At 42.6% G+C, this 22,220-nt stretch overlaps 1 protein-coding gene across 1 annotated transcript in view; it reads right to left on the bottom strand.

The window, feature by feature from the left end:
* LOC140541510 (protein inscuteable homolog) overlaps window positions 1–16,142 on the bottom strand; it is a 34,519-nt gene extending 18,377 nt beyond the window's left edge. Inside the window, exons 1-2 of the mRNA XM_072664176.1 lie at window positions 16,094–16,142; window positions 1,685–1,790 (exon numbers count right to left, since the gene is read on the bottom strand). Coding sequence (XP_072520277.1) covers window positions 1,685–1,790; window positions 16,094–16,142 — 155 coding nt within the window. The remainder of the gene's footprint in view (window positions 1–1,684; window positions 1,791–16,093) is intronic.
* Window positions 16,143–22,220: the final 6,078 nt, after the last annotated feature.

The following is a 22,220-nucleotide window of genomic DNA, read 5'->3' as shown; positions in this document are numbered from 1 at the left end:
TCATACTGGATATTATTGATATTAGAGCTTCATACTGAATATTAATGTTATTAGAGCTTCATACTGGATATTAATGTTATTAGAACTGCATACTGGATATGAATGATATTAGAGCTTCATACTGGATATTAATGTTATTAGAGCTTCATACTGGATATTAATGATGTTAGAGCTTCATACTGGATATTAATGTTATTAGAGCTTCATAGTGGATATTAATGTTATTAGAGCTTCATACTGGATATTAATGATATTAGAACTTCATACTGGATATTAATGATATTAGAACTTAATTCTGGATATTAATGATATTAGAGCTTCATACTGGATATTAATGTTATTATAACTTCATTCTGGGTATTAATGTTATTAGAACTTCATTCTGGATATTAATGTTATTAGAACTTCATACTGGATATTAATGTTATTAAAACTTTATATGGGATATTAATGATATTAGAGCTTCATACTGGATATTAATGTTATTAGAGCTTCATACAGGATATTAATGTTATTAAAACTTCATACTGGATATTAATGTTATTAGAATTTCATACTGGATATTAATTTTATTAGAGCTTCATACTGGATATTAATGATATTAGAGCTTCATACTGGATATTAATGTTATTAGAACTTCATACTGGATATTAATGTTATTAGAGCTTCATACTGGATATGAATGTTATTAGAGCTTCATACTAGATATTAATGCTATGAGCTGGATATTAATGTATGAGCTTCATATTGGATAACTGGATGTTTTTAGAGTTTCATTCATAAATACAGTTTTTCTGAGTGAATGTAAGTCAGCGATTTAATGCAGCATGTAAACACTGAAGCTAAACAAAACCTCACATATAATAAACTTATTTGTTCAGAGGAACTTTTCCACTGTTCTGTGGCTTTCATCAGGATAAGTGGCCTGCTCAGTGAATTGGGCATTATTATTGTAATGCTAGTATCTATGGGCATATTTATATATAAACATTATTGGACCATTGGAGGATGTGCTCAACAAAGCTACAGAACGGAATCTCTCAATTCCTACTTCCAACAACAATAGCTGCGAAACAGCCCTCAGCTGAATGGAATAATCATCATAATAGCTTTGTTTTATGGGAGGGGATGAAATAGCTGCTCTTGAGCAGAGAAAATGACAAATATTTACGTAGCTGAGCACCGAGAGGTCAGCAAGCACGAGGCCTTTATTCTGCGGGTGTTTGCTGGAAGGATGAGCTTCTCTCAGTGCTGCTGGGAAGCTGTTTACACAGAGAGGCAGCGAGGGCTCTGCTACAGGGCTCTGTTTCTGTCACTAACACTACCCTGACCAGGCACAGTAGAGGAGATCAGAAACGGTCTAACTGATAATCTAACTCAATTAAAAGAGCAGAAACTGCACTATAGTGTATTTTTAACTAATATCTAAATATCTATAAAATGTGGCTGTGTTTTGCCCGAAACTAACCCCAACTCTGGTGAAAGTGTTTATTAACACACATAGTGTTTCCTATCCAAATGAAGTGAGACCTGCAAATCTTCTGCAGTTATACTTTCATACAGTAACAAACTACAATTAATCAGGTATTTCCACTCCTGACTTCTGACTCCTGACTTCCAGCTTCAAGTACGGCTCGGCTCGAACCGCCATCCTTTAAGATCCACAGAAGACGAGTGTCCAGACTTTTTACTGTCCTGCACCGAAGTGGAGGAACTAACTTCCCCTGGGTGTCCGAACAGCAGAGTCCAACGCTCACTGTCCTCAAACCCAGACTGAAGACCCTCCTCTTCTGAGAGTACTTGGCATGAATAGTAGAGTTGTCTCCTTAGTGACTGGTGTTTTGTAGCGTCTTAACTTAGCGGGATCTTTAAATTTTAGTCTATTTAAACTAGCTGAGGTTCTTCTTCAGTAAACAGTGAAGTTCTTCTGTAAGTCGCTTCTCATTCAGTTTTGGATAATAGTCCAGGCTCAGGAACAGAAAGGCAGGTATAAATATGTTGAGGGTGTATAAGTGATCCTGCTACTGACTGATATCAGGAAGTGCCTCTGAGTTGTTGTCAGGGACTACACCTCCACACTCCTGGGTCTACTCATTATCTTGGAAAGAAGCATGGAGGTGAGCAGCCATCAACCTCACCAGAGTCTGTGGGATTTTTCTTTGTGGAGAGGAAGGACAGTGGGATCTGTCACTTTCACAACCCGGTGCAGAGTGCAGAGGGTGGCATAAGGTCACAGTCAGAGTAAGTACTGATTATTATGATTCCCATGAGTATCATTGATGTCTTGCATTCTGCTTCCACCTAAGGTGGAAGTTAACCAGCAACAGCAGCAGCTGCAGAAAGTTCGGTGAGTTCTGGAGACCTTGAATCACCTCAAATCAACTCTACTCATGCTGTGTATGAGTTCCTCAGCAGCTACATCAAGATCCAGAACTGGGATGGTGACCAATGAAAGACAGCATTTAACACCACCTCAAATCTCTAGGAGTACCTGGTAATCCCCTACGGGCTGACCAATGCCCCCAGAATGTCAATAGCACCATTAACATGCTTCACAACTGTGTGGTTGCATTCAGAACATTTTAAGCATTCTTTCTAAAGGCTTGGTATAATTTACATTTACATTTACATTTAGGGCATTTAGCAGACGCTCTTCTCCAGAGCAACCTTCAAAAGCACTTTGCTATTTACCCAAGAAGAACCTCAGCTAGTTTAAATAAACTAAAAATTAAAGATCCTCTAATCTTAGACTCTACTAAACACAAGTCAATATGGAGACCATAATACTCTACTCTTCACCCAAGTCCTCTCAGAAGAGGAGGGTCTTCAGTCTGGGTTTGAGGACAGCGAGTATTGGACACCCAGGGGAAGTTCGTTCCACCACTTCGGTGTAGGACAGAAAAAAGTCTGGACGCTCGTCTTCTGTGGATTTTGTATAATGTAGATGTAAATTAAATAATCTAAACAACTGGTATGTTTAAAGGTCATTTGAAATGGTTCTTCAGATTGTTGGGAAACCTTCTGTAGATGGTCCAAACAGCCATATAGCACAAAATGTTTCCAGCATTGTTACAAGTCAAAGAACACTTTTCAGGACCACAGTAACACCTTTCTGCTTACAGGGTACATCCTGATCCCATCTTTGGGACACCCATTTGAGGTCAGTTTGAGGTCAGTACTGGCTGCATTACTAGAGCACGGATCACATGTGAAACCTGAATGATTGGTTAAATGAATGATTTCTGGCTAAGATGAACACTGTGTCAGGTTTTATTCCAGTGAGTATCATTCAAATATGAATACAGTAAATTAGAAAATATTTTAGCTTTGAGCTATCCTGCCAGTCAACTATCTACCCATGTCTTTCTATATCTATCATATCTATCTGTTCTCAGGCTGGTGGGCTGGTGTCTATTGCCTGAGGTGGAATCCCAGACAGGGTCTTCAACCTGGCTTTCATCATTTTTAACACTTAAATTTAAAGTCTTCTTTACTGAATCATACAGAGAAAAGTTTGTCTCTCCACTGCCATTGGCTCTGAGACCATCAGTCGAGTCCTCCTGTCAGCTCAACCCCAACAAGAAAAGACTTTCTTTAGCATCTGGTTGACTGAAAAGCATACGGGCCAACACAGCAGCATTGAGTAAGGACATTCTAATGGCCAAGTTCCATCATCATCATCATCATCATCATCATCATCATCATCCTGATGTTGACCAGTCTAGCACCTCAGGAACTGCCAACCCAGACAACAAGCTTTTGAATTTGAATCTGTTCCCAATTACTACTGGTGAGATCTATAAATAGATACGTCTACTCGCTGAGTCTGTGTGTAGTCCTGCAGATGTGTCAGCCTCCCATGTTTCCGTGATCTACTGTTGCTTCTTTGTCTCTCTGACATTTGTTGTTGCACACAGAGAGAGAATTATTCCACACACAACAGAAAGTCAACAACTATGCGATTCCTTCTCAACATCCACGACACATCAATTATTCAGGTGCTATCGTCCACAGTGAGGAGATAACTGCTGTTTCATTTGTTCACCAGATCGGCTTGGGTGACACATTTCTCAACACATCTACACAACAAAGGTCCTCCTCGCCTTTACTGTTTGAGTCACACAGGGAAAAGTTTGCATCTCTGTTACTATTGGCTGTAAGGCCGTCAGTCAAGTCCTCCTGTTACATGAGCTCATGAACCCTAAAAGCAGCGTTGTGTATTATTCATGCAGAGCTCAAAGCGAGGACATTACGCAGACTGAGTCACACACATGCCAAACAGAGCCGCTGCTTCTCATCTGGCACTGGCATGTCAGCCTTACCATGTCATTTGTGTTCTCTGGCGTCTTTCTGAGCGTTGTGGGTCATGCAATAACACAGCGCTGGAGTGTGAGGTCTGATAAAACACTGCAAAGATTTACACGTGAAACAAGCTCAAATCCAGTGGTAAAGTCAGCGGTCAGTGAGAGTGTCTACCTGTAATTAACTCTATATAACATTAGAATAAACCCAAATAAACAGAAAGTCAGTGGTCAGTGAAAGATGTCTGCCTGTAATGAACTCTATATAACATTAGAATAAACCCAAATAAACAGAAAGTCAGTGGTCAGTGAGAGTGTCTACCTGTAATTAACTCTATATAACATTAGAATAAACTCAATTAAACATAAAGTCAGTGGTTAGTGAGTGTCTACCTGTAATTAACTCTAAATAAAACATTAGAATAAACCCACATAAACATAAAGTCAGTGGTCAGTGAGATTGTCTACCTGTAATTAATTTTATATAACATTAGAATAAACCCACATAAACATAAAGTCAGTGGTTAGTGAGTGTCTACCTGTAATTAACTCTAAATAAAACATTAGAATAAACTCAAATAAACATAAAGTCAGTGGTTAGTGAGTGTCTACCTGTAATAAACTCTAAATAAAACATTAGAATAAACTCAAATAAACATAAAGTCAGTGGTCGGTGAGAGCGTCTACCTGTAATTAACTCTATATAACATTAGAATAAACCCACATAAATATAGAGTCAGTGGTCAGTGAGAGTGTCTACCTGTAATTAATTCTATATAACATTAGAATAAACCAAAATAAACAGAAAGTCAGTGGTCAGTGAGAGTGTCTACCTGTAATTAACTCTATATAACATTAGAATAAACCCACATAAACATAGAGTCAGTGGTCAGTGAGAGTGTCTACCTGTAATTAATTCTATATAACATTAGAATAAACCAAAATAAACAGAAAATCAGTGGTCAGTGAGAGTGTCTACCTGTAATTTATTCTATATTACATTAGAATAAACCCAAATAAACATAAAGTCAGTGGTCAGTGAGAGTGTCTACCTGTAATTAATTCTATATTACATTAGAATAAACCCACATAAACATAGAGTCAGTGGTCAGTGAGAGTGTCTACCTGTAATTAATTCTATATAACATTAGAATAAACCAAAATAAACAGAAAATCAGTGGTCAGTGAGAGTGTCTACCTGTAATTTATTCTATATTACATTAGAATAAACCCAAATAAACATAAAGTCAGTGGTCAGTGAGAGTGTCTACCTGTAATTAATTCTATATTACATTAGAATAAAGCTCCTGCTGAGGTTTAACTGTAGCCAGTTATTCAGACAGCTAGAACACTGACTGATGGGGAACCCACAGTAAGATTAGGAACCAGCAACAGTTTAGATGAATGGGGGTCACTGTTTGGAAATAGCTATTAGAATTATTTTATTAGTTTATGAACTAATTAATAACATTACTAAACACATTTAATCAGTAATAATCCCGTTATTGGAGCAGTCTCGTTAGAAAGTGTAAACACGTTATTTTGAGTCCAGGCAGAGTGTAAACACTGAAGGATGAGAAGGTAAACAGATGGGCGGCTCGTTCGAGCACAGAGGAACACCTGTCGAAACTGGAGCGCAACGCGAGCTGCCTGGGTGGGGAACGCTAATTGTGTATCAGAAAGGGGAGTTCACGCTCTGTGGGACAGAACACATACCGCATCAGAACCAGCAGCAGAACAGCCACACTTCAAACCTGCTGATTGTGAAATCTCCACCTGGTGTGTAATGATGCAGCGAGGCATGAGGGCTGCTGGGAGCTGTAACACACTACAGATCACACACTGGAGGAGGACCTGCAGGACTGATGGCTGAAGCTTCTTCATTTGAAGCGCTGTCTCCTTATACACACACACATCCTTATACCTCTCTTCATCCCTCACACTCTTATGGGTTCTTCAGTAAAGGCAATGGTTTAGTATAGCACTATGACACCACAAGAAACCATTGGTGTTCTGGCTGGTAAAATGACCCTAAATATAAAAGGAAACGTCTCGCGGTTCTAAAAACACCAAAATAATCAAAGAACTCTTTTTTAGGTCTATGCAGAACCATTTCTGTTTGGTTCATCAGCACTACCTTCTCACTCACATTCGTCTTCATTTACATTGTAAGAAAGGTTCTTTAAGGGTTCTCTAGTAAAGGCAATGGTTCCTTTAGTAAAGGCAGGAACCTTTTCTTTTTCTGGTTTCTGGTCTATTTCTTCACATTGGTGAAAAACCTTCTGTAGATGGTTGAGCTACTGTGTACTATGTACTCATATTACCGTTACAGATCAAAGATCTTAAGTCCCATATAGAAGGTTTTTTTGTTTAGAACGTGTCAGTACTGTTCTCACCAAACACTCTACACATACAGGCAATACATCTAAATACTCACAGAACCATTCTGATGATTTTTCTCATTGCCTTGTTAAATAATTTAAAGGTTTAAAGGACGTTTAAAGGTTCTAACATGTGAAATGTAACCTTAACCCCACCTTCTCCCCATCTCCTCCTTCTTCTTTGGACCATCATTCTAGGGGGCCAGGCTTAACACGCAAACCACAGAAAGCCGACACAGACTCTTGGCCAAAAACACCACCCTCCCATTTCACCTCAGGGTGTGGTCCACACTAGCAAATAGAACCTTTTAGAACGTCTGTAAATACAGTTGTGGGCTCCACTATTGTTAAGCACTGAAGAACCCATGTTTAAGTACTACACATAACTCCTATTATGTGGAGATCTTAAAGGGTCTGAGATAAACAACTGAGTTCAGTAACTGACCCCAGTCAGAAAACTGGGATACTGGCCCTTTAAGATGCAGCCAGATTCTCCCTTTAACACATCAAAGCCCCGGCTGACCTCAGCAGCCCTGATGTTCCACCAGAAAGTCCTTTCGCAGCTAAATGGCAGACTCTCAGGGAGTTCAGCTATCACTTCACACACACCAGCTGAGCTACTGTCCAATCACTTTGTGCTCTGAGAAAATCTTCAGGTTCAAAAAACTGCTTTTAGAACTGCTTTCACTCCAAAAAGGTCAAAGACTGAGGAGGAACGATCGGATCAGAACAGCTGAATGAGCTCGGCCTGCTGTGGTTTTAACCAGTCTCTCAGGTTCTGCAGGAGAACCTGATGAGAGAGGTGATCTGAATATGAGAGGGTTTTTCAGAGGAGATGAGCTCCTCTGAGGCCTCAAGGTCAGTTCTAATGAGTAAAGCTTCACTCACCTGCTCAGTTTTACAGGGAGCTTTCAGGGCCGAGGGCGTGTCTGTCACTGCTTCAGTGGGGGTAACTGCTACTTAACTGTACACCCCGTCCCACCCAGCTCTGCTGCTCTGCTGAGGACGTCCAGAAGCCACAGTCTGAACGTTCCCGTCTCAGAGTCAGAGTCTAAAAAAAGCCCAGGGGTTGGGCTGAGGAACGGAGCGCCGCAGCTGAGGCCCAGATGTTTCTCTCACCATTTAGCAGCAGATACGCAACTCCAGGCAGCATACACACACACACACACACACACACACTATACGCATAGTTTCCATTGGGTATGGGGTGCATGATCTACAGTGTGTGTGTGTGTGTGTGTGTGTGTGTGTGTGAAATCTGTAAATAGCACAGATCACTTCCAGCTGTAATAATCTAGGATTATGAAATGGACTGATTGATAAACGAGTCAGGGGGCTACACCCATTTCCATGCTTAGGATACACCCATTTCCATGGTTACACTACGTCCGTTTTCATAGTGACATTAGACTCATTACCATGGTGACACTACACCCTCTGTTGTGTGTGTGTGTGTGTGTGTGTTTGTGTATATGCTATATTCATTATCATAGTGACACTAAACCCATTCCAATGGTCATGTTACCCTCATTGCCATGGTTACACTACACTCATTACCATGGTTACACTGCATCCATTCCAATAATCACGCTACAACCATTGTCATTGTTTTGCTAAACCCATTTCAGTGTGTACCCTATACCCGTTACAATGGTTACACTACACCCATTACCATGGTTACACTACATACATTCCAATGATCACTACACTCATTGTTGTGGTTAAATTACACTCATTTCCATGATTACACTCCACACACATGCCGTGGTTTTGCTACACCTATACCTGTTACAATGATTACACTACGGCCATTACCATAGCTACCTTACACTCATTCCAACAGTTAAGCTACACTTGTCTCTGTGGTTACACTATGCCTGTTTCTATGGTTACCCTACACCCATATAAATGGTCATGGTTATTGGCGAGGGCTAAACAATAATTGTAGGCTAGTGTTAGACACAGTGCCGACAGCAGTGCATCCAGCATTCTGCCACAGCGCCCCCTCATGTGAAAGTTCAGTGGTTTCGCTCAGCTTCTGTCTGGCATCACTTGGTGAAGTGTTCCTAAAATCCAGTCTATTGTATTTAATGAGAGCGCGCACCAATGCTGACCCTCGGCCTCGGAGTATTCCACCTACAGTCGCAGATTACCTGTTCAGCTGAAACGAGCTGACTGGCTGCTGCGTGAGTGTGTGTGTTTGTGTGTGTGAGTGTGTGTGTGTGAGTGTGAGTGTGTGAGTGTGTGAGTGTGTATGTGAGTGTGTGTGTGAGTGTGTGTGTGAGTGTGTTTGTGTGTGTGAGTGTGTGTGTGAGTGTGTGTGTATGTATGTGTGTGTGAGTGTGTGAGTGTGTGAGTGTGTGTGTGTGTGTGTGAGTGTGTGTGTGAGTGTGTGTGAGTGTGAGTGTGTGTGTGAGTGTGTGTGTGAGTGTGTTTCTGCTGGAGAACTGGAGCAGGTATAATCAGAAAGGGAACATTTCCCATCTGATCTGAGAGCTGTGAGAGCGTCCCGGCCTGAGTGCAGTCAGAGTGACAGCAGAGACGGCCAGGCGAGCGAGGCGCCCGCAGAAACACGCGAGTGTGTGATTGAGCCTCTCCACACTGAAGAGGCGAAACAGCAACATCAACATGACACCCATCAGCCTCCATCACTGCACATTAGCACGCACACCGGAAGCCCTCTCCTTCGGCCGAGGCTGCGGATTATCTTACACAACAAGTCTCGGCCAGGAACACACACTCGGCCCGCGCGTACGCAGGGTTCAGCACAGCTCGCCATCATTGAGCTAATATCTGCTGATCTGTCCACGGTCCGGAGCGAAGAGCTGACGCACCTCTTGGCTGTGGATAAAGATGAGCTGCTGCTTCTGGAGTTCTGTGGAGACGCCATCCTTCACCCCTTGGCCTCATAGCAACAGCAGCAGGCCTACGGACAAAATATCAGAAACAGGAATTAAACTCAGTAACTTATGGCCAAAGAGCCGTTAGAGACTGTAGCTCTGCCTCCTCCTCAGTGTATATTACAATACCTACATTTAGAGTTATTAATATTCACCCTAATGAGAGACTGTAGCTCCGCCTCCTCAGTGTATATCACAATACCTACATTTAGAGCGTTATTAATATTCACCCTAATGAGAGACTGTAGCTCCGCCTCCTCAGTGTATATCACAATACCTACATTTAGAGCGTTATTAATATTCACCCTAATGAGAGACTGTAGCTCCGCCTCCTCAGTGTATATCACAATACCTACATTTAGAGCGTTATTAATATTCACCCTAATGAGAGACTGTAGCTCCTCCTCCTCAGTGTATATCACAATACCTACATTTAGAGCATTATTAATATTCACCCTAATGAGAGACTGTAGCTCCTCCTCCTCAGTGTATATCACAACACCTACATTTAGAGTTATTAATATTCACCCTAATGAGAGACTGTAGCTCCGCCTCCTCAGTGTATATCACAATACCTACATTTAGAGTTATTAATATTCACCCTAATGAGAGACTGTAGCTCCGCCTCCTCAGTGTATATCACAATACCTACATTTAGAGCGTTATTAATATTCACCCTAATGAGAGACTGTAGCTCCGCCTCCTCAGTGTATATCACAATACCTACATTTAGAGCGTTATTAATATTCACCCTAATGAGAGACTGTAGCTCCGCCTCCTCAGTGTATATCACAATACCTACATTTAGAGCGTTATTAATATTCACCCTAATGAGAGACTGTAGCTCCGCCTCCTCAGTGTATATCACAATACCTACATTTAGAGCGTTATTAATATTCACCCTAATGAGAGACTGTAGCTCCTCCTCCTCAGTGTATATCACAATACCTACATTTAGAGTGTTATTAATATTCACCCTAATGAGAGACTGTAGCTCCGCCTCCTCAGTGTATATCACAATACCTACATTTAGAGTGTTATTAATATTCACCCTAATGAGAGACTGTAGCTCCGCCTCCTCAGTGTATATCACAATACCTACATTTAGAGCGTTATTAATATTCACCCTAATGAGAGACTGTAGCTCCGCCTCCTCAGTGTATATCACAATACCTACATTTAGAGCGTTATTAATATTCACCCTAATGAGAGACTGTAGCTCCGCCTCCTCAGTGTATATCACAATACCTACATTTAGAGCGTTATTAATATTCACCCTAATGAGAGACTGTAGCCCCGCCTCCTCAGTGTATATCACAATACCTACATTTAGAGCGTTATTAATATTCACCCTAATGAGAGACTGTAGCTCCGCCTCCTCAGTGTATATCACAATACCTACATTTAGAGCGTTATTAATATTCACCCTAATGAGAGACTGTAGCTCCGCCTCCTCAGTGTATATCACAATACCTACATTTAGAGCGTTATTAATATTCACCCTAATGAGAGACTGTAGCTCCTCCTCCTCAGTGTATATCACAATACCTACATTTAGAGCATTATTAATATTCACCCTAATGAGAGACTGTAGCTCCTCCTCCTCAGTGTATATCACAACACCTACATTTAGAGTTATTAATATTCACCCTAATGAGAGACTGTAGCTCCGCCTCCTCAGTGTATATCACAATACCTACATTTAGAGTTATTAATATTCACCCTAATGAGAGACTGTAGCTCCGCCTCCTCAGTGTATATCACAATACCTACATTTAGAGCGTTATTAATATTCACCCTAATGAGAGACTGTAGCTCCGCCTCCTCAGTGTATATCACAATACCTACATTTAGAGCGTTATTAATATTCACCCTAATGAGAGACTGTAGCTCCGCCTCCTCAGTGTATATCACAATACCTACATTTAGAGCGTTATTAATATTCACCCTAATGAGAGACTGTAGCTCCGCCTCCTCAGTGTATATCACAATACCTACATTTAGAGCGTTATTAATATATATTAACATCCTGACCTCACTAACACTCTTGTCACTGAACGCAATCAAATCCTCACAGCAATGCTGCTCCAGAATCTAGTAGAAAGTCTTCTTCTCTGGACAGTAGAGACAGTTACTCCAACAGAAGCAGGATCAGCTCTTTAATCCCCTTGATTTCAGAAGAAACAGTGAATGAGTAGGTGTGTGTGTGTGGGGGGGGGTGTTTGCCCCTCAGTCACGATGACTTTACTCTCTAATTGGCTCTCCAATCAGGCCTGGAGCTCAGTATCGTTTCCCTCTATTGATCTGCTTCCAGAAGCTTCTATTCTTGTCTGATTTTTTTCTCAGAGTAATATCATTATCAATAAACTTCCCTTTTAAACAGCGGGACCCGACCCGAGCCAATAGAATATTTCTTATCTTCTAATTTATTGGCTGGCTGCCATCCCCTGACTCTACTGTTCGGGCCCGGGCCACGGGTGACGTCGTAAGTGCTTAAAAACTTTATTCAGCGTTCTTTATTGATGGATCCAATTTAGATTGTTCCATTTTTAACCCTGCATGCGACGGAGCGCTCTGCTGCTGTGGTCCATTTAGATAATGACATCCTGCAGCGCAGTGATTAGAGCTCTGCAGGACGGACACTCTCCACTGCTGGACAGAGCTTTGGCTCCAGCTTGAGCTGAGCGTGTGGCTGAACTTCTCATAAACAAACAGCAGAAGTGAAACAGGGAGCGCACTTCAGGCCCGTTCAGTCTGGACCCAGATTCTAGTGGGTTCTGAACTAAATGAGTGTGAATGAATGAAGGAGTCGTTCCTGCGGCGTCACGCTCTCCACTCTGAAAGCCAAGCAAAGCAAACTGACTCAACTCCCGGATAAACCCGCCTGATGAAGGGCTCCGTGCATGGCTGTGGGTTTGAGCGGCGGAGTGAAGCTGCGGTGAAACCTCCAAACCTTCATTCTAATGTGAAACAGAACCTGCGGGAAAGGGTGGAGAACATTAAAGAGCCTCTCCACTTCTCAAACATTCACTCGCCAAGATCCTGAACATGTGACTGTCTTAAAGGAGCAGCTCAGTCGGAGGCTAAACCATCCCGATTGATCCCTGAGCCCAGGTTCAGTCCATTAGTCACAAGTTTGGGATTTGATCTGAGCTTCTTTACTTTTCAGCAGGAGATGCTAGGCTAATGTTGCTAAAAAACACTGGACTTAGACTGTCACCAATCTCATCTCTGTGGACACGCCCCCAAAATCATTGTTTATTTGCTTCGGAAAACTGTCATGAACAGTGTGAATGAAGGAGAACATTCTAGAACAGTGTGAATGAGGGAGAACATTCTAGAACAGTGTGAATGAAGGAGAACATTCTAGAACAGTGTAAATAAAGGAGAACATTCTAGAACAGTGTGAATGAAGGAGAACATTCTAGAACAGTGTGAATGAAGGAGAACATTCTAGAACAGTGTAAATGAAGGAGAACATTCTAGAACAGTGTGAATGAAGGAGAACATTCTAGAACAGTGTGAATGAGGGAGAACATTCTAGAACAGTGTAAATGAAGGAGAACATTCTAGAACAGTGTGAATGAAAGAGAACATTCTAGAACAGTGTAAATAAAGGAGAACATTCTAGAACAGTGTAAATAAAGGAGAACATTCTAGAACAGTGTGAATGAAGGAGAACATTCTAGAACAGTGTGAATGAAGGAGAACATTCTAGAACAGTGTGAATGAAGGAGAACATTCTAGAACAGTGTAAATGAAGGAGAACATTCTAGAACAGTGTAAATGAAGGAGAACATTCTAGAACAGTGTAAATGAAGGAGAACATTCTAGAACAGTGTGAATGAAGGAGAACATTCTAGAACAGTGTGAATGAAGGAGAACATTCATAGGAATGAGGGTTCCTTGCAGTTCGGCATTGTTTCATGTTGAACTCTTGGGGTAAGAGCTTGAACACGGAAGCTGGAACCTGCACTTTCAGCAGCAGAACTTTTTCTTTAAACTGGGGAACTGACTGGAGAACCCCCCCCCCCCTCCACCACCACCACTGAAGTGAAGTGAAGAAGCTAAAAGGGTGTCAAGCGCCACTGCGGACCCTCTCTCCACTTCAGTGAGAGAGCTCCTCATCAGTAAAGTGGACTTATGTGGAATACTGCGCTCGGCCACGTCCTCATTACTGCCCGGACAATTCAGCAGTCAAGTGTTTATTACTGAAGTGGTGTGGATGTTAGTGTCAGAGCTGGGCCGGACGCTCAGACGGTGGGATCTCCGCTAGTGAGGGTTTAACCACTGCTGTTAGTGCGGTGCCCAATCGCACATCCCTGTCCTGATTTCAGCAGAGCTGCCGGGCAGTTGGAACCACATCCTGGGGCAGAGCTTTACTTTCTGGACCTGAGTTTTCCATTCCTTGCGAAGGATTATACGGATCAGAGCCGTGAATCATCAACTCTGAGAGGAAACTCAACAGGCATAGGTGTGTGTTTATGTACAGGGTATATCCAGTATATCTCTTTATATAATTTCAAAATATATATATATAAAATTATATTTCAGTTTAATATAATTGAATGGACCAGTAGAAATGCTCCAAAATGGCTTGGAAATATCTGTTTACACTGACTTCCATTAAAAGGATTTTCCCTCTCCTGCACAACAATATATATATATATGAAGCAGTGGAAGAACTGTGTTCTCTTGAATGATGGTGGAGCTCCATCCAGGACGTTTGGGACAAGTCAGGGAGCTGGGGATGATGATCACTAACACTCTTGTGGCTAAATGCAATCAAATTCTCACAGCAATGCTCCTCCAAAAGTCTTCTTCTCTGGACAGTAGAGACAGTTACTCCAACAAAAGCAGGATCAACTCTTTAATAGCCCTTGATTTCAGAAGAAGCGGTAAATAAACAGGTGTCCCAAAACTTATGTCCACATACGTTCCCATTAGAAATGGTAAAAATGACCCTATACACACATTTCTGAGGTTTGGTGCACAGAGCTGTCACAGAGCTGTCTGCTATTTTGGCTATTTTTGAATTCCCAAATAAACGAGGAGAGCTTTACCGTCTGCATAAACGGCCGAAATAACTTCAGAGGCAGACTGTGTTTAGAACCCTCCGATACTGCAGCCAGTCCGACCCCCCACTGAACAGACTGTTTTCTGCACCTAAAAGCACCACGAGGAGTAAATCGGCGGTGAGCGCTCTCTGAGTTTGCCAACAACAATAAGAGCAGTTCCGAGGCCGGAGAAGGAGAACTGGAATAAAGGGGGATTTTGGGAATCGCTCCACACTGCTGGACTGTGGCTGTGTCTGAGAACACTCCAGCTTTATAAAGGAGCTCTCAGTGTGACCTCTGACGACCTTCTAAACATGCCATCTCTGCCAGTGTGTGTGTGTGTGTGTGTGTGTGGGAGGGGGGTGTAGGCTGACAGACTGTGGGAACTGACTGTATCCAGCATATTCTGGCTCACAGAACCAAACCCACCAGCACACACACCAGAGAGAGAGGGGGGGGGGGCTTTAAGGGGCCCACATCTGGGAACAAATAATTTATTCATTGTAAATAATTCACTGCATTTTTTTGTAATTAATTGTAAATAAAAGAGTGTGTTGAGGTGTACACCCTAAACACTCCAGTCCATATATGGGAACTAAACAGCAAAAAAAGCCTGCTTTGCATTATGTGGTGTCATAAAAACCAGCACATTCAGCCTACAGAAGTTAAGCTCCACCCATTTAGCCAAGTACTGGATGAAGAACCACCACCATCATTCCAGAGAACACAGCTCTTCCACTGCTCCACAGCTCCTCAATGCTGGGGGTCTTTATACCCCTCTAGCCCACGCCTGGCATTATTAGGCAGCATGGAGCCAATAGGTTCATGATGTTGATCTGCTCCAGAGGGTCCTATTCTATTGGCAATACTTCTTCTCTACAGGGACTAGACAAGCTGTGTGTGCATTTGCACATCTGTGGGTAATGCAACTTAAAGTAGCTGAATGTGTTTATTAGATAGGTGTCCACAAACATTTGGACTTATTGTGTATGTGGTTTCTGACTCACATGGACTAATATGGAAGAGAATGTGAGGAGTAGACGTGTAGCTGTGCTCTCGCTTTAAGAAAGTGAGGGATGTTTAAAAGCTCCTTGGCTGGACGGAGATAAGGCAGGCTGCGTTATCACAGGAGGCCTGAATCAAACCCTGCCACTCTTAACACAGCCTGAGGGTTTGACCTTCACATCCCAAAACGTCCAATAATCATTTCAGCTATAATCTGAACCTCTCCTACAACAAACACCCATCGTCTGAGTGAGTCTGCCTGTCTGAAGATCAGGAACTGCATCTCTCAACTGCCTGACTGCTTTATGTGTGCTACTCCTCAATTAGACACACAGGTAGCCATAACATTAAAATGACTTGACTGACTGGGTCAGAACATCTCCAGAACATAGGGGTATGCTCTGGTCTGTATCTACCAGAAGTGCTCCAAGGAAAAACAATTAGTGTACCTTGGTGCCAGCTCCCACAGGACACCTTCAGAGGTCTTGTGTAGTCCATACCTCGATGGGTCAGAGCTGTTTAGGTGTCACTGTTTAGGGGCCTAACCAATATTAGACAGGTGGTACTAATGTTATGTACATTTATTCAGTTCTATTGTCTTTGCTGTTACTGAACGTTGAGCTGCAGTCTGTATGAAAGGAGCTATTATTAATATTAAAGGGTCAGTTTTGAGCTCAGGTCATCTCTAACAGACCCGCTGAGGCGGACTCTGACTCTGTGTGACTCTGTGAAGTGTCTCTGTAGAGAATAGAGGAGAGCTAAAAACAGCAGCAGCCGGACTGAGGCCTGAGTTCTGTCTGAAGCGTGTCTGTGTGTATTTAGCAGAGCACATTTAACAGCAAGGAGCATTCACACACACACACGCACACACATGTACGCATACACACACAGCAGCCCAGAGCTATGGACTCATGCGCTGTGTGACACACACTCTGTGCCACTTCTTATGACGCTGGTTTTGCTGAAGCTCTGCAGGAAGTGACGGTTTGTGAAGTTTTAATCAGGTATTGTGTGTGTGTGTGTGTGTGTGTGTGTGTGTGTGTGTGTGTGTGTGTGTGTGTGTGTGCGTGCGTGGGGGTTAAAATAGCCGTTGTGAGATGATTGCCTTCCTCCGCCTGCTGCTGGGTTTGAAACAGAGCTGTCAGAGGTGATGGTGTTCCTCAGGTGCAGCTCAGTCTGTCCTGACAGAGCCGAGCAGAGAACCTGCACACCGCGCTGACTGACGGCTCGGAGCGTTATGTAATCAGCGCAGGAGTGGGCACAGACACACACTGTGTCAAAAAACATCCACTAAAAAGTCATGCAGCAAAGTTGGCGGAAGAAAACTATGAAATATCAGTTCTCCTCTCAAACCACTGGGGTCTGGGGTCACGTCCACACCTTCAAGCCCAGGTTCATATCGGACCTGACACCTGTGCAGAACACCAGGGCAGGACCGCTCAGTTAAAGCAGCGTTCTGCAGCAGTTCTACCACGGTGCCACTCCACTGACTGCAGAAGGGAGAACAGCAGTGCTATGGTTGCTCCTCTGGGCTCGGCCTGCCAGAACCCGTACAGTGGAGCTCTTCTGGAGCGGCAGGATGACCCTCTCCCGAACTGCACAACACTGCGTAGCCTGAGTCTCCCCAGCTAACGGAGAACCTCCTAAGAACGTTCGGCGTTGTTTTAAAGGTTGGAGGACGGTTAGCCTGTAACGGTAAAGTGATGAAGACTGAGAGGAACTGATGCAGGATGAAGGTTTGATGACCTGGACCGGAACCCGAGCTGATATCTTAAAGACGCGTACAGTGTTATCTGACGCTCCGGTCCAGAGCTCCTACACGTCAGTCCTGTTCCACAGGAGGAGAATATAGACTTATCAGGAACTCCTACAGGTGTAGAGAGGAGGGCTTGTTCAGACAGGGAATTGAACCCTGGTCTAACCACAACACTACACCAACCACTGTTTTATTGTACAGCTGTGTATTTAAGATTACCTACAGTACAGCAGCTCACAGGAGAGAGTGTGTGTGTGTGTGTGTGTGTGTGGAGGGGGGGTCCATCACTTCTGACAGATTAAAGAGATCCGGCAGCATCAAGAGGAATAAAAGTTAACACTCTTCACACAGAGGGAGGTTGGAGGGGGGGTGTGAGGTGGAGGGGGGGCGCTCTCTACACTGCAGAAAGTGAATGAGAGAGGTGTGCAGTGAGAGAGAGCGAGAGAGAGAGAGAAAGAGAAAGAGAGAGAGAGAGAGAGACAGGGCTGGGGTGTAGCAGCAGGGTGGTTTTCAGCGGGGAGGTGAATCACCACTTTCAGAGTGAGAGGGTTAATCAGGCCGACTCCTGAGGGTGGAGTCGCGGTCGGAGGTGTTCCACTTCAGGAGATCAGAGCTGAATTAAAGCGCATTACTCAATTAAACACATGATCAGTCTGACCTCCCTGATGAGTCATCAATAATGACATCATCACACACATGTTCAGTCCTCCAGCTGCTCTCTGTTACCACCTGACACACACACACACACACACACACACAACATCCAATAAATATGATAAATTATTACATATAAATTTTATTAATAAGGTTCTTTAGTGGTTCCACCATACACTTATGACAACTCACAGAACTCTTTGGATTTTGAAATGGTTCTTTATCTTTGATTTTATTTTTTTTTATTTATTTATTTTTTTTTTACTTGCATGATTAAAGGGTTCCTGACCCGGTAAAAGGGTTCTGGTAAAATGGTCTGTTGCATTTGAAAGGATTCTTATCCTAGTTAAAGGGTTCTCTGGCTAGATAAACAGTGTTTTAACTAGTTAAAAGGGTTCTTTGTCTGGTTAAAAGGTTCTTTAGCTGGTAAAGGGGTTCTTTAGGTGGTTAAAAGGTTCTTCTACTGGTTTAATGATTCTCAGATTTTTTGTTGCCTGACTAAAAGGTGTTTTCCTGGATATCAGGTTCTGTGCCTGGTTTTTGGGGTTTTTGGTCTTTAACCTGATTCTATAGAGCATCGCAAAGGGTTCCACTGCCGTTATGAAAGAACCTGTTTTAGTGTCCTTTAATCTCCTGAGACCTGGAGAGGCCTGTCGGTTGGTGTGCATTTTTAATTTTAGTATAAAAACTTGCTATAAAACTAAACTAAGTCTTTGTACAGGAAGAGTGTCCTCATATGAGGCCGAAGGGTCAGAGTTTTGAAAAGTGAAGTATGAAGGTGCAGAGAGGCAGAAATGTCCCCACATGAGGACGTGGGGTCTCAGGTGGGACAACAGGGAGTGTGTAGAAATGCATATTTCATCAGCTGTTCCGTTCATTCATTCAGACTGTAAATCTACTGTACCTCTCTCAGCTGTAAAGGCTGTGGGGTGTCTGAGTGCTGGGGGGGAGGGAGTGTGTGTGTGTGTGTGGGGGGGGGGTTCTCTTTTTATTCTTTACTTTTATTAAATTTTCACTGAGACTCTTCCTGCAGTCTGACTTTTTCACCTTTCCTTTACAGCTGAGCTCCAAACCTGCTGGCAGCCGCGGAGAGATCAGATAACAGGGGAGGTAAAGTTACACACACACACTCACACACACTCACACTTAAGCATAATTTTCCCCAACATTTAGGGTTCTAAAATAAATGGAGCTTTAATAATTATACAGACCCTTACCCATAATGCCACGACGTCACATTCCCTAAACCAAGGTTCCCATTCCAGTCTCACTCAGCGGCCTGTCACTGATATGATCTTTAAACGCTGGAGATTTTAGTCTTCTCGCTTCTCGCTCTCCACCCCAGAATCCTTTGCTGTTTGTTTTGTAAACGTATTAAAACTGTCTGACGTTCCGCTTCAGAACAGCATTAAACCAGAACCTCGGCAGCGGTGCGGGTCAGGGGCCACAGTGAAGAGGCCCGGCCCTCTACAATACCTGTTCTGATACTGATCCAGCTGATGTGAAACTACACCATATGTCCAAATGTTTGTGGACACTTCTTCTAATAAGTGCATTCAGCTACTGCACCCATTGCTGACACAGATGTGCAAATGCACACACAGCTTGTCTAGCCCCTGTAAAGAAGTATTAAGCTATTGATTAAGCTATTGCTGCCTAATGTCAGGCATGGGCTAGAGGGGTATAAAGCCCCCCAGCATTGAGGAGCTGTGGAACAGTGGAAGAGCTGTGTTCTCTGGAGTGATGGTGGTGGAGGTGGGGATGAGGTGTCATATTTAAACCAGTCACCTTTATCAAAGCACAGTTAAACCAGTCACCTTTATCAAAGCACAGTAAAACCAGTCGCCTTTTACCAAAACACAGTAAAACCAGTCACCTTTACCAAAACACAGTAAAACCAGTCACCTTTACCAAAGCACAGTAAAACCAGTCACCTTTACCAAAGCACAGTAAAACCAGTCACCTTTACCAAAACACAGTTAAACCAGTCATCTTTACCAAAGCACAGTAAAACCAGTCACCTTTACCAAAGCACAGTAAAACCAGTCACCTTTACCAAAACACAGTTAAACCAGTCACCTTTACCAAAACACAGTAAAACCAGTCACCTTTACCAAAACACAGTTAAACCAGTCACCTTTACCAAAGCACAGTAAAACCAGTCACCTTTACCAAAACACAGTTAAACCAGTCACCTTTACCAAAACACAGTAAAACCAGTGGCCTTTACCCAAACACAGTAAAACCAGTGGCCTTTACCAAAACACAGTAAAACCAGTGGCCTTTTACCAAAACACAGTTAAACCAGTCACCCTTTACCAAAACACAGTAAAACCAGTCACATTTTACCAAAACACAGTAAAACCAGTGGCCTTTACCCAAACACAGTAAAACCAGTGGCCTTTACCAAAACACAGTAAAACCAGTGGCCTTTACCAAAACACAGTAAAACCAGTGGCCTTTTACCAAAACACAGTTAAACCAGTCACCCTTTACCAAAACACAGTAAAACCAGTCACATTTTACCAAAACACAGTAAAATCAGTCACCCTTTACCAAAACACAGTAAAACCAGTCACCCTTTACCAAAACACAGTAAAACCAGTCACCTTTTACCAAAACACAGTAAAACCAGTCGCCTTTTACCAAAACACAGTAAAACCAGTTGCCTTTTACCAAAACACAGTAAAACCAGTCACCTTTTACCAAAACACAGTAAAAACAGTCACCCTTTACCAAAACACAGTAAAACCAGTCACCTTTACCAAAACACAGCAAAACCAGTCACCCTTTACCAAAACACAGTAAAACCAGTCACCTTTTACCAAAACACAGTAAAACCAGTGGCCTTTACCAAAACACAGTAAAACCAGTCACATTTACCAAAACACAGTAAAACCAGTCACCTTTACCAAAGCACAGTAAAACCAGTCACCTTTTACCAAAACACAGTAAAACCAGTCACCTTTACCAAAGCACAGTAAAACCAGTCACCCTTTACCAAAACACAGTAAAACCAGTCACCTTTACCAAAGCACAGTAAAACCAGTCACCTTTACCAAAACACAGTAAAACCTGTCACCTTTACCAAAACACAGTAAAACCAGTGGCCTTTACCAAAACACAGTAAAACCAGTCAACCTTTACCAAAGCACAGTAAAACCAGTCAACCTTTACCAAAACACAGTAAAACCAGTGGCCTTTACCAAAACACAGTAAAACCAGTCACCCTTTACCAAAACACAGTAAAACCAGTGGCCTTTACCAAAACACAGTAAAACCAGTCACCTTTTACCAAAACACAGTAAAACCAGTCGCATTTACCAAAACACAGTAAAACCAGTCACCCTTTACCAAAGCACAGTAAAACCAGTCACCTTTACCAAAACACAGTTAAACCAGTCACCTTTACCAAAGCACAGTAAAACCAGTCACCTTTACCAAAACACAGTAAAACCTGTCACCTTTACCAAAACACAGTAAAACCAGTGGCCTTTACCAAAACACAGTAAAACCAGTCAACCTTTACCAAAGCACAGTAAAACCAGTCACCCTTTACCAAAACACAGTAAAACCAGTGGCCTTTACCAAAACACAGTAAAACCAGTCACCCTTTACCAAAACACAGTAAAACCAGTGGCCTTTACCAAAACACAGTAAAACCAGTCACCTTTTACCAAAACACAGTAAAACCAGTCGCATTTACCAAAACACAGTAAAACCAGTCACCCTTTACCAAAGCACAGTAAAACCAGTCACCTTTACCAAAGCACAGTAAAACCAGTCACCTTTACCAAAACACAGTTAAACCAGTCACCTTTACCAAAGCACAGTAAAACCAGTCACCTTTACCAAAGCACAGTAAAACCAGTCACCTTTACCAAAACACAGTTAAACCAGTCACCTTTACCAAAACACAGTAAAACCAGTGGCCTTTACCCAAACACAGTAAAACCAGTGGCCTTTACCAAAACACAGTAAAACCAGTGGCCTTTTACCAAAACACAGTTAAACCAGTCACCCTTTACCAAAACACAGTAAAACCAGTCACATTTTACCAAAACACAGTAAAACCAGTGGCCTTTACCCAAACACAGTAAAACCAGTGGCCTTTACCAAAACACAGTAAAACCAGTGGCCTTTACCAAAACACAGTAAAACCAGTA

The sequence above is a fragment of the Salminus brasiliensis genome, chromosome 19 (genome assembly GCF_030463535.1).
Source record: "Salminus brasiliensis chromosome 19, fSalBra1.hap2, whole genome shotgun sequence".
NCBI classification, from domain to species: Eukaryota; Metazoa; Chordata; class Actinopteri; order Characiformes; family Bryconidae; genus Salminus; species Salminus brasiliensis.
The sequence above is the reverse complement of the archived record's forward strand: the minus strand, read 5'-3'. Positions and strand labels throughout refer to the sequence as shown.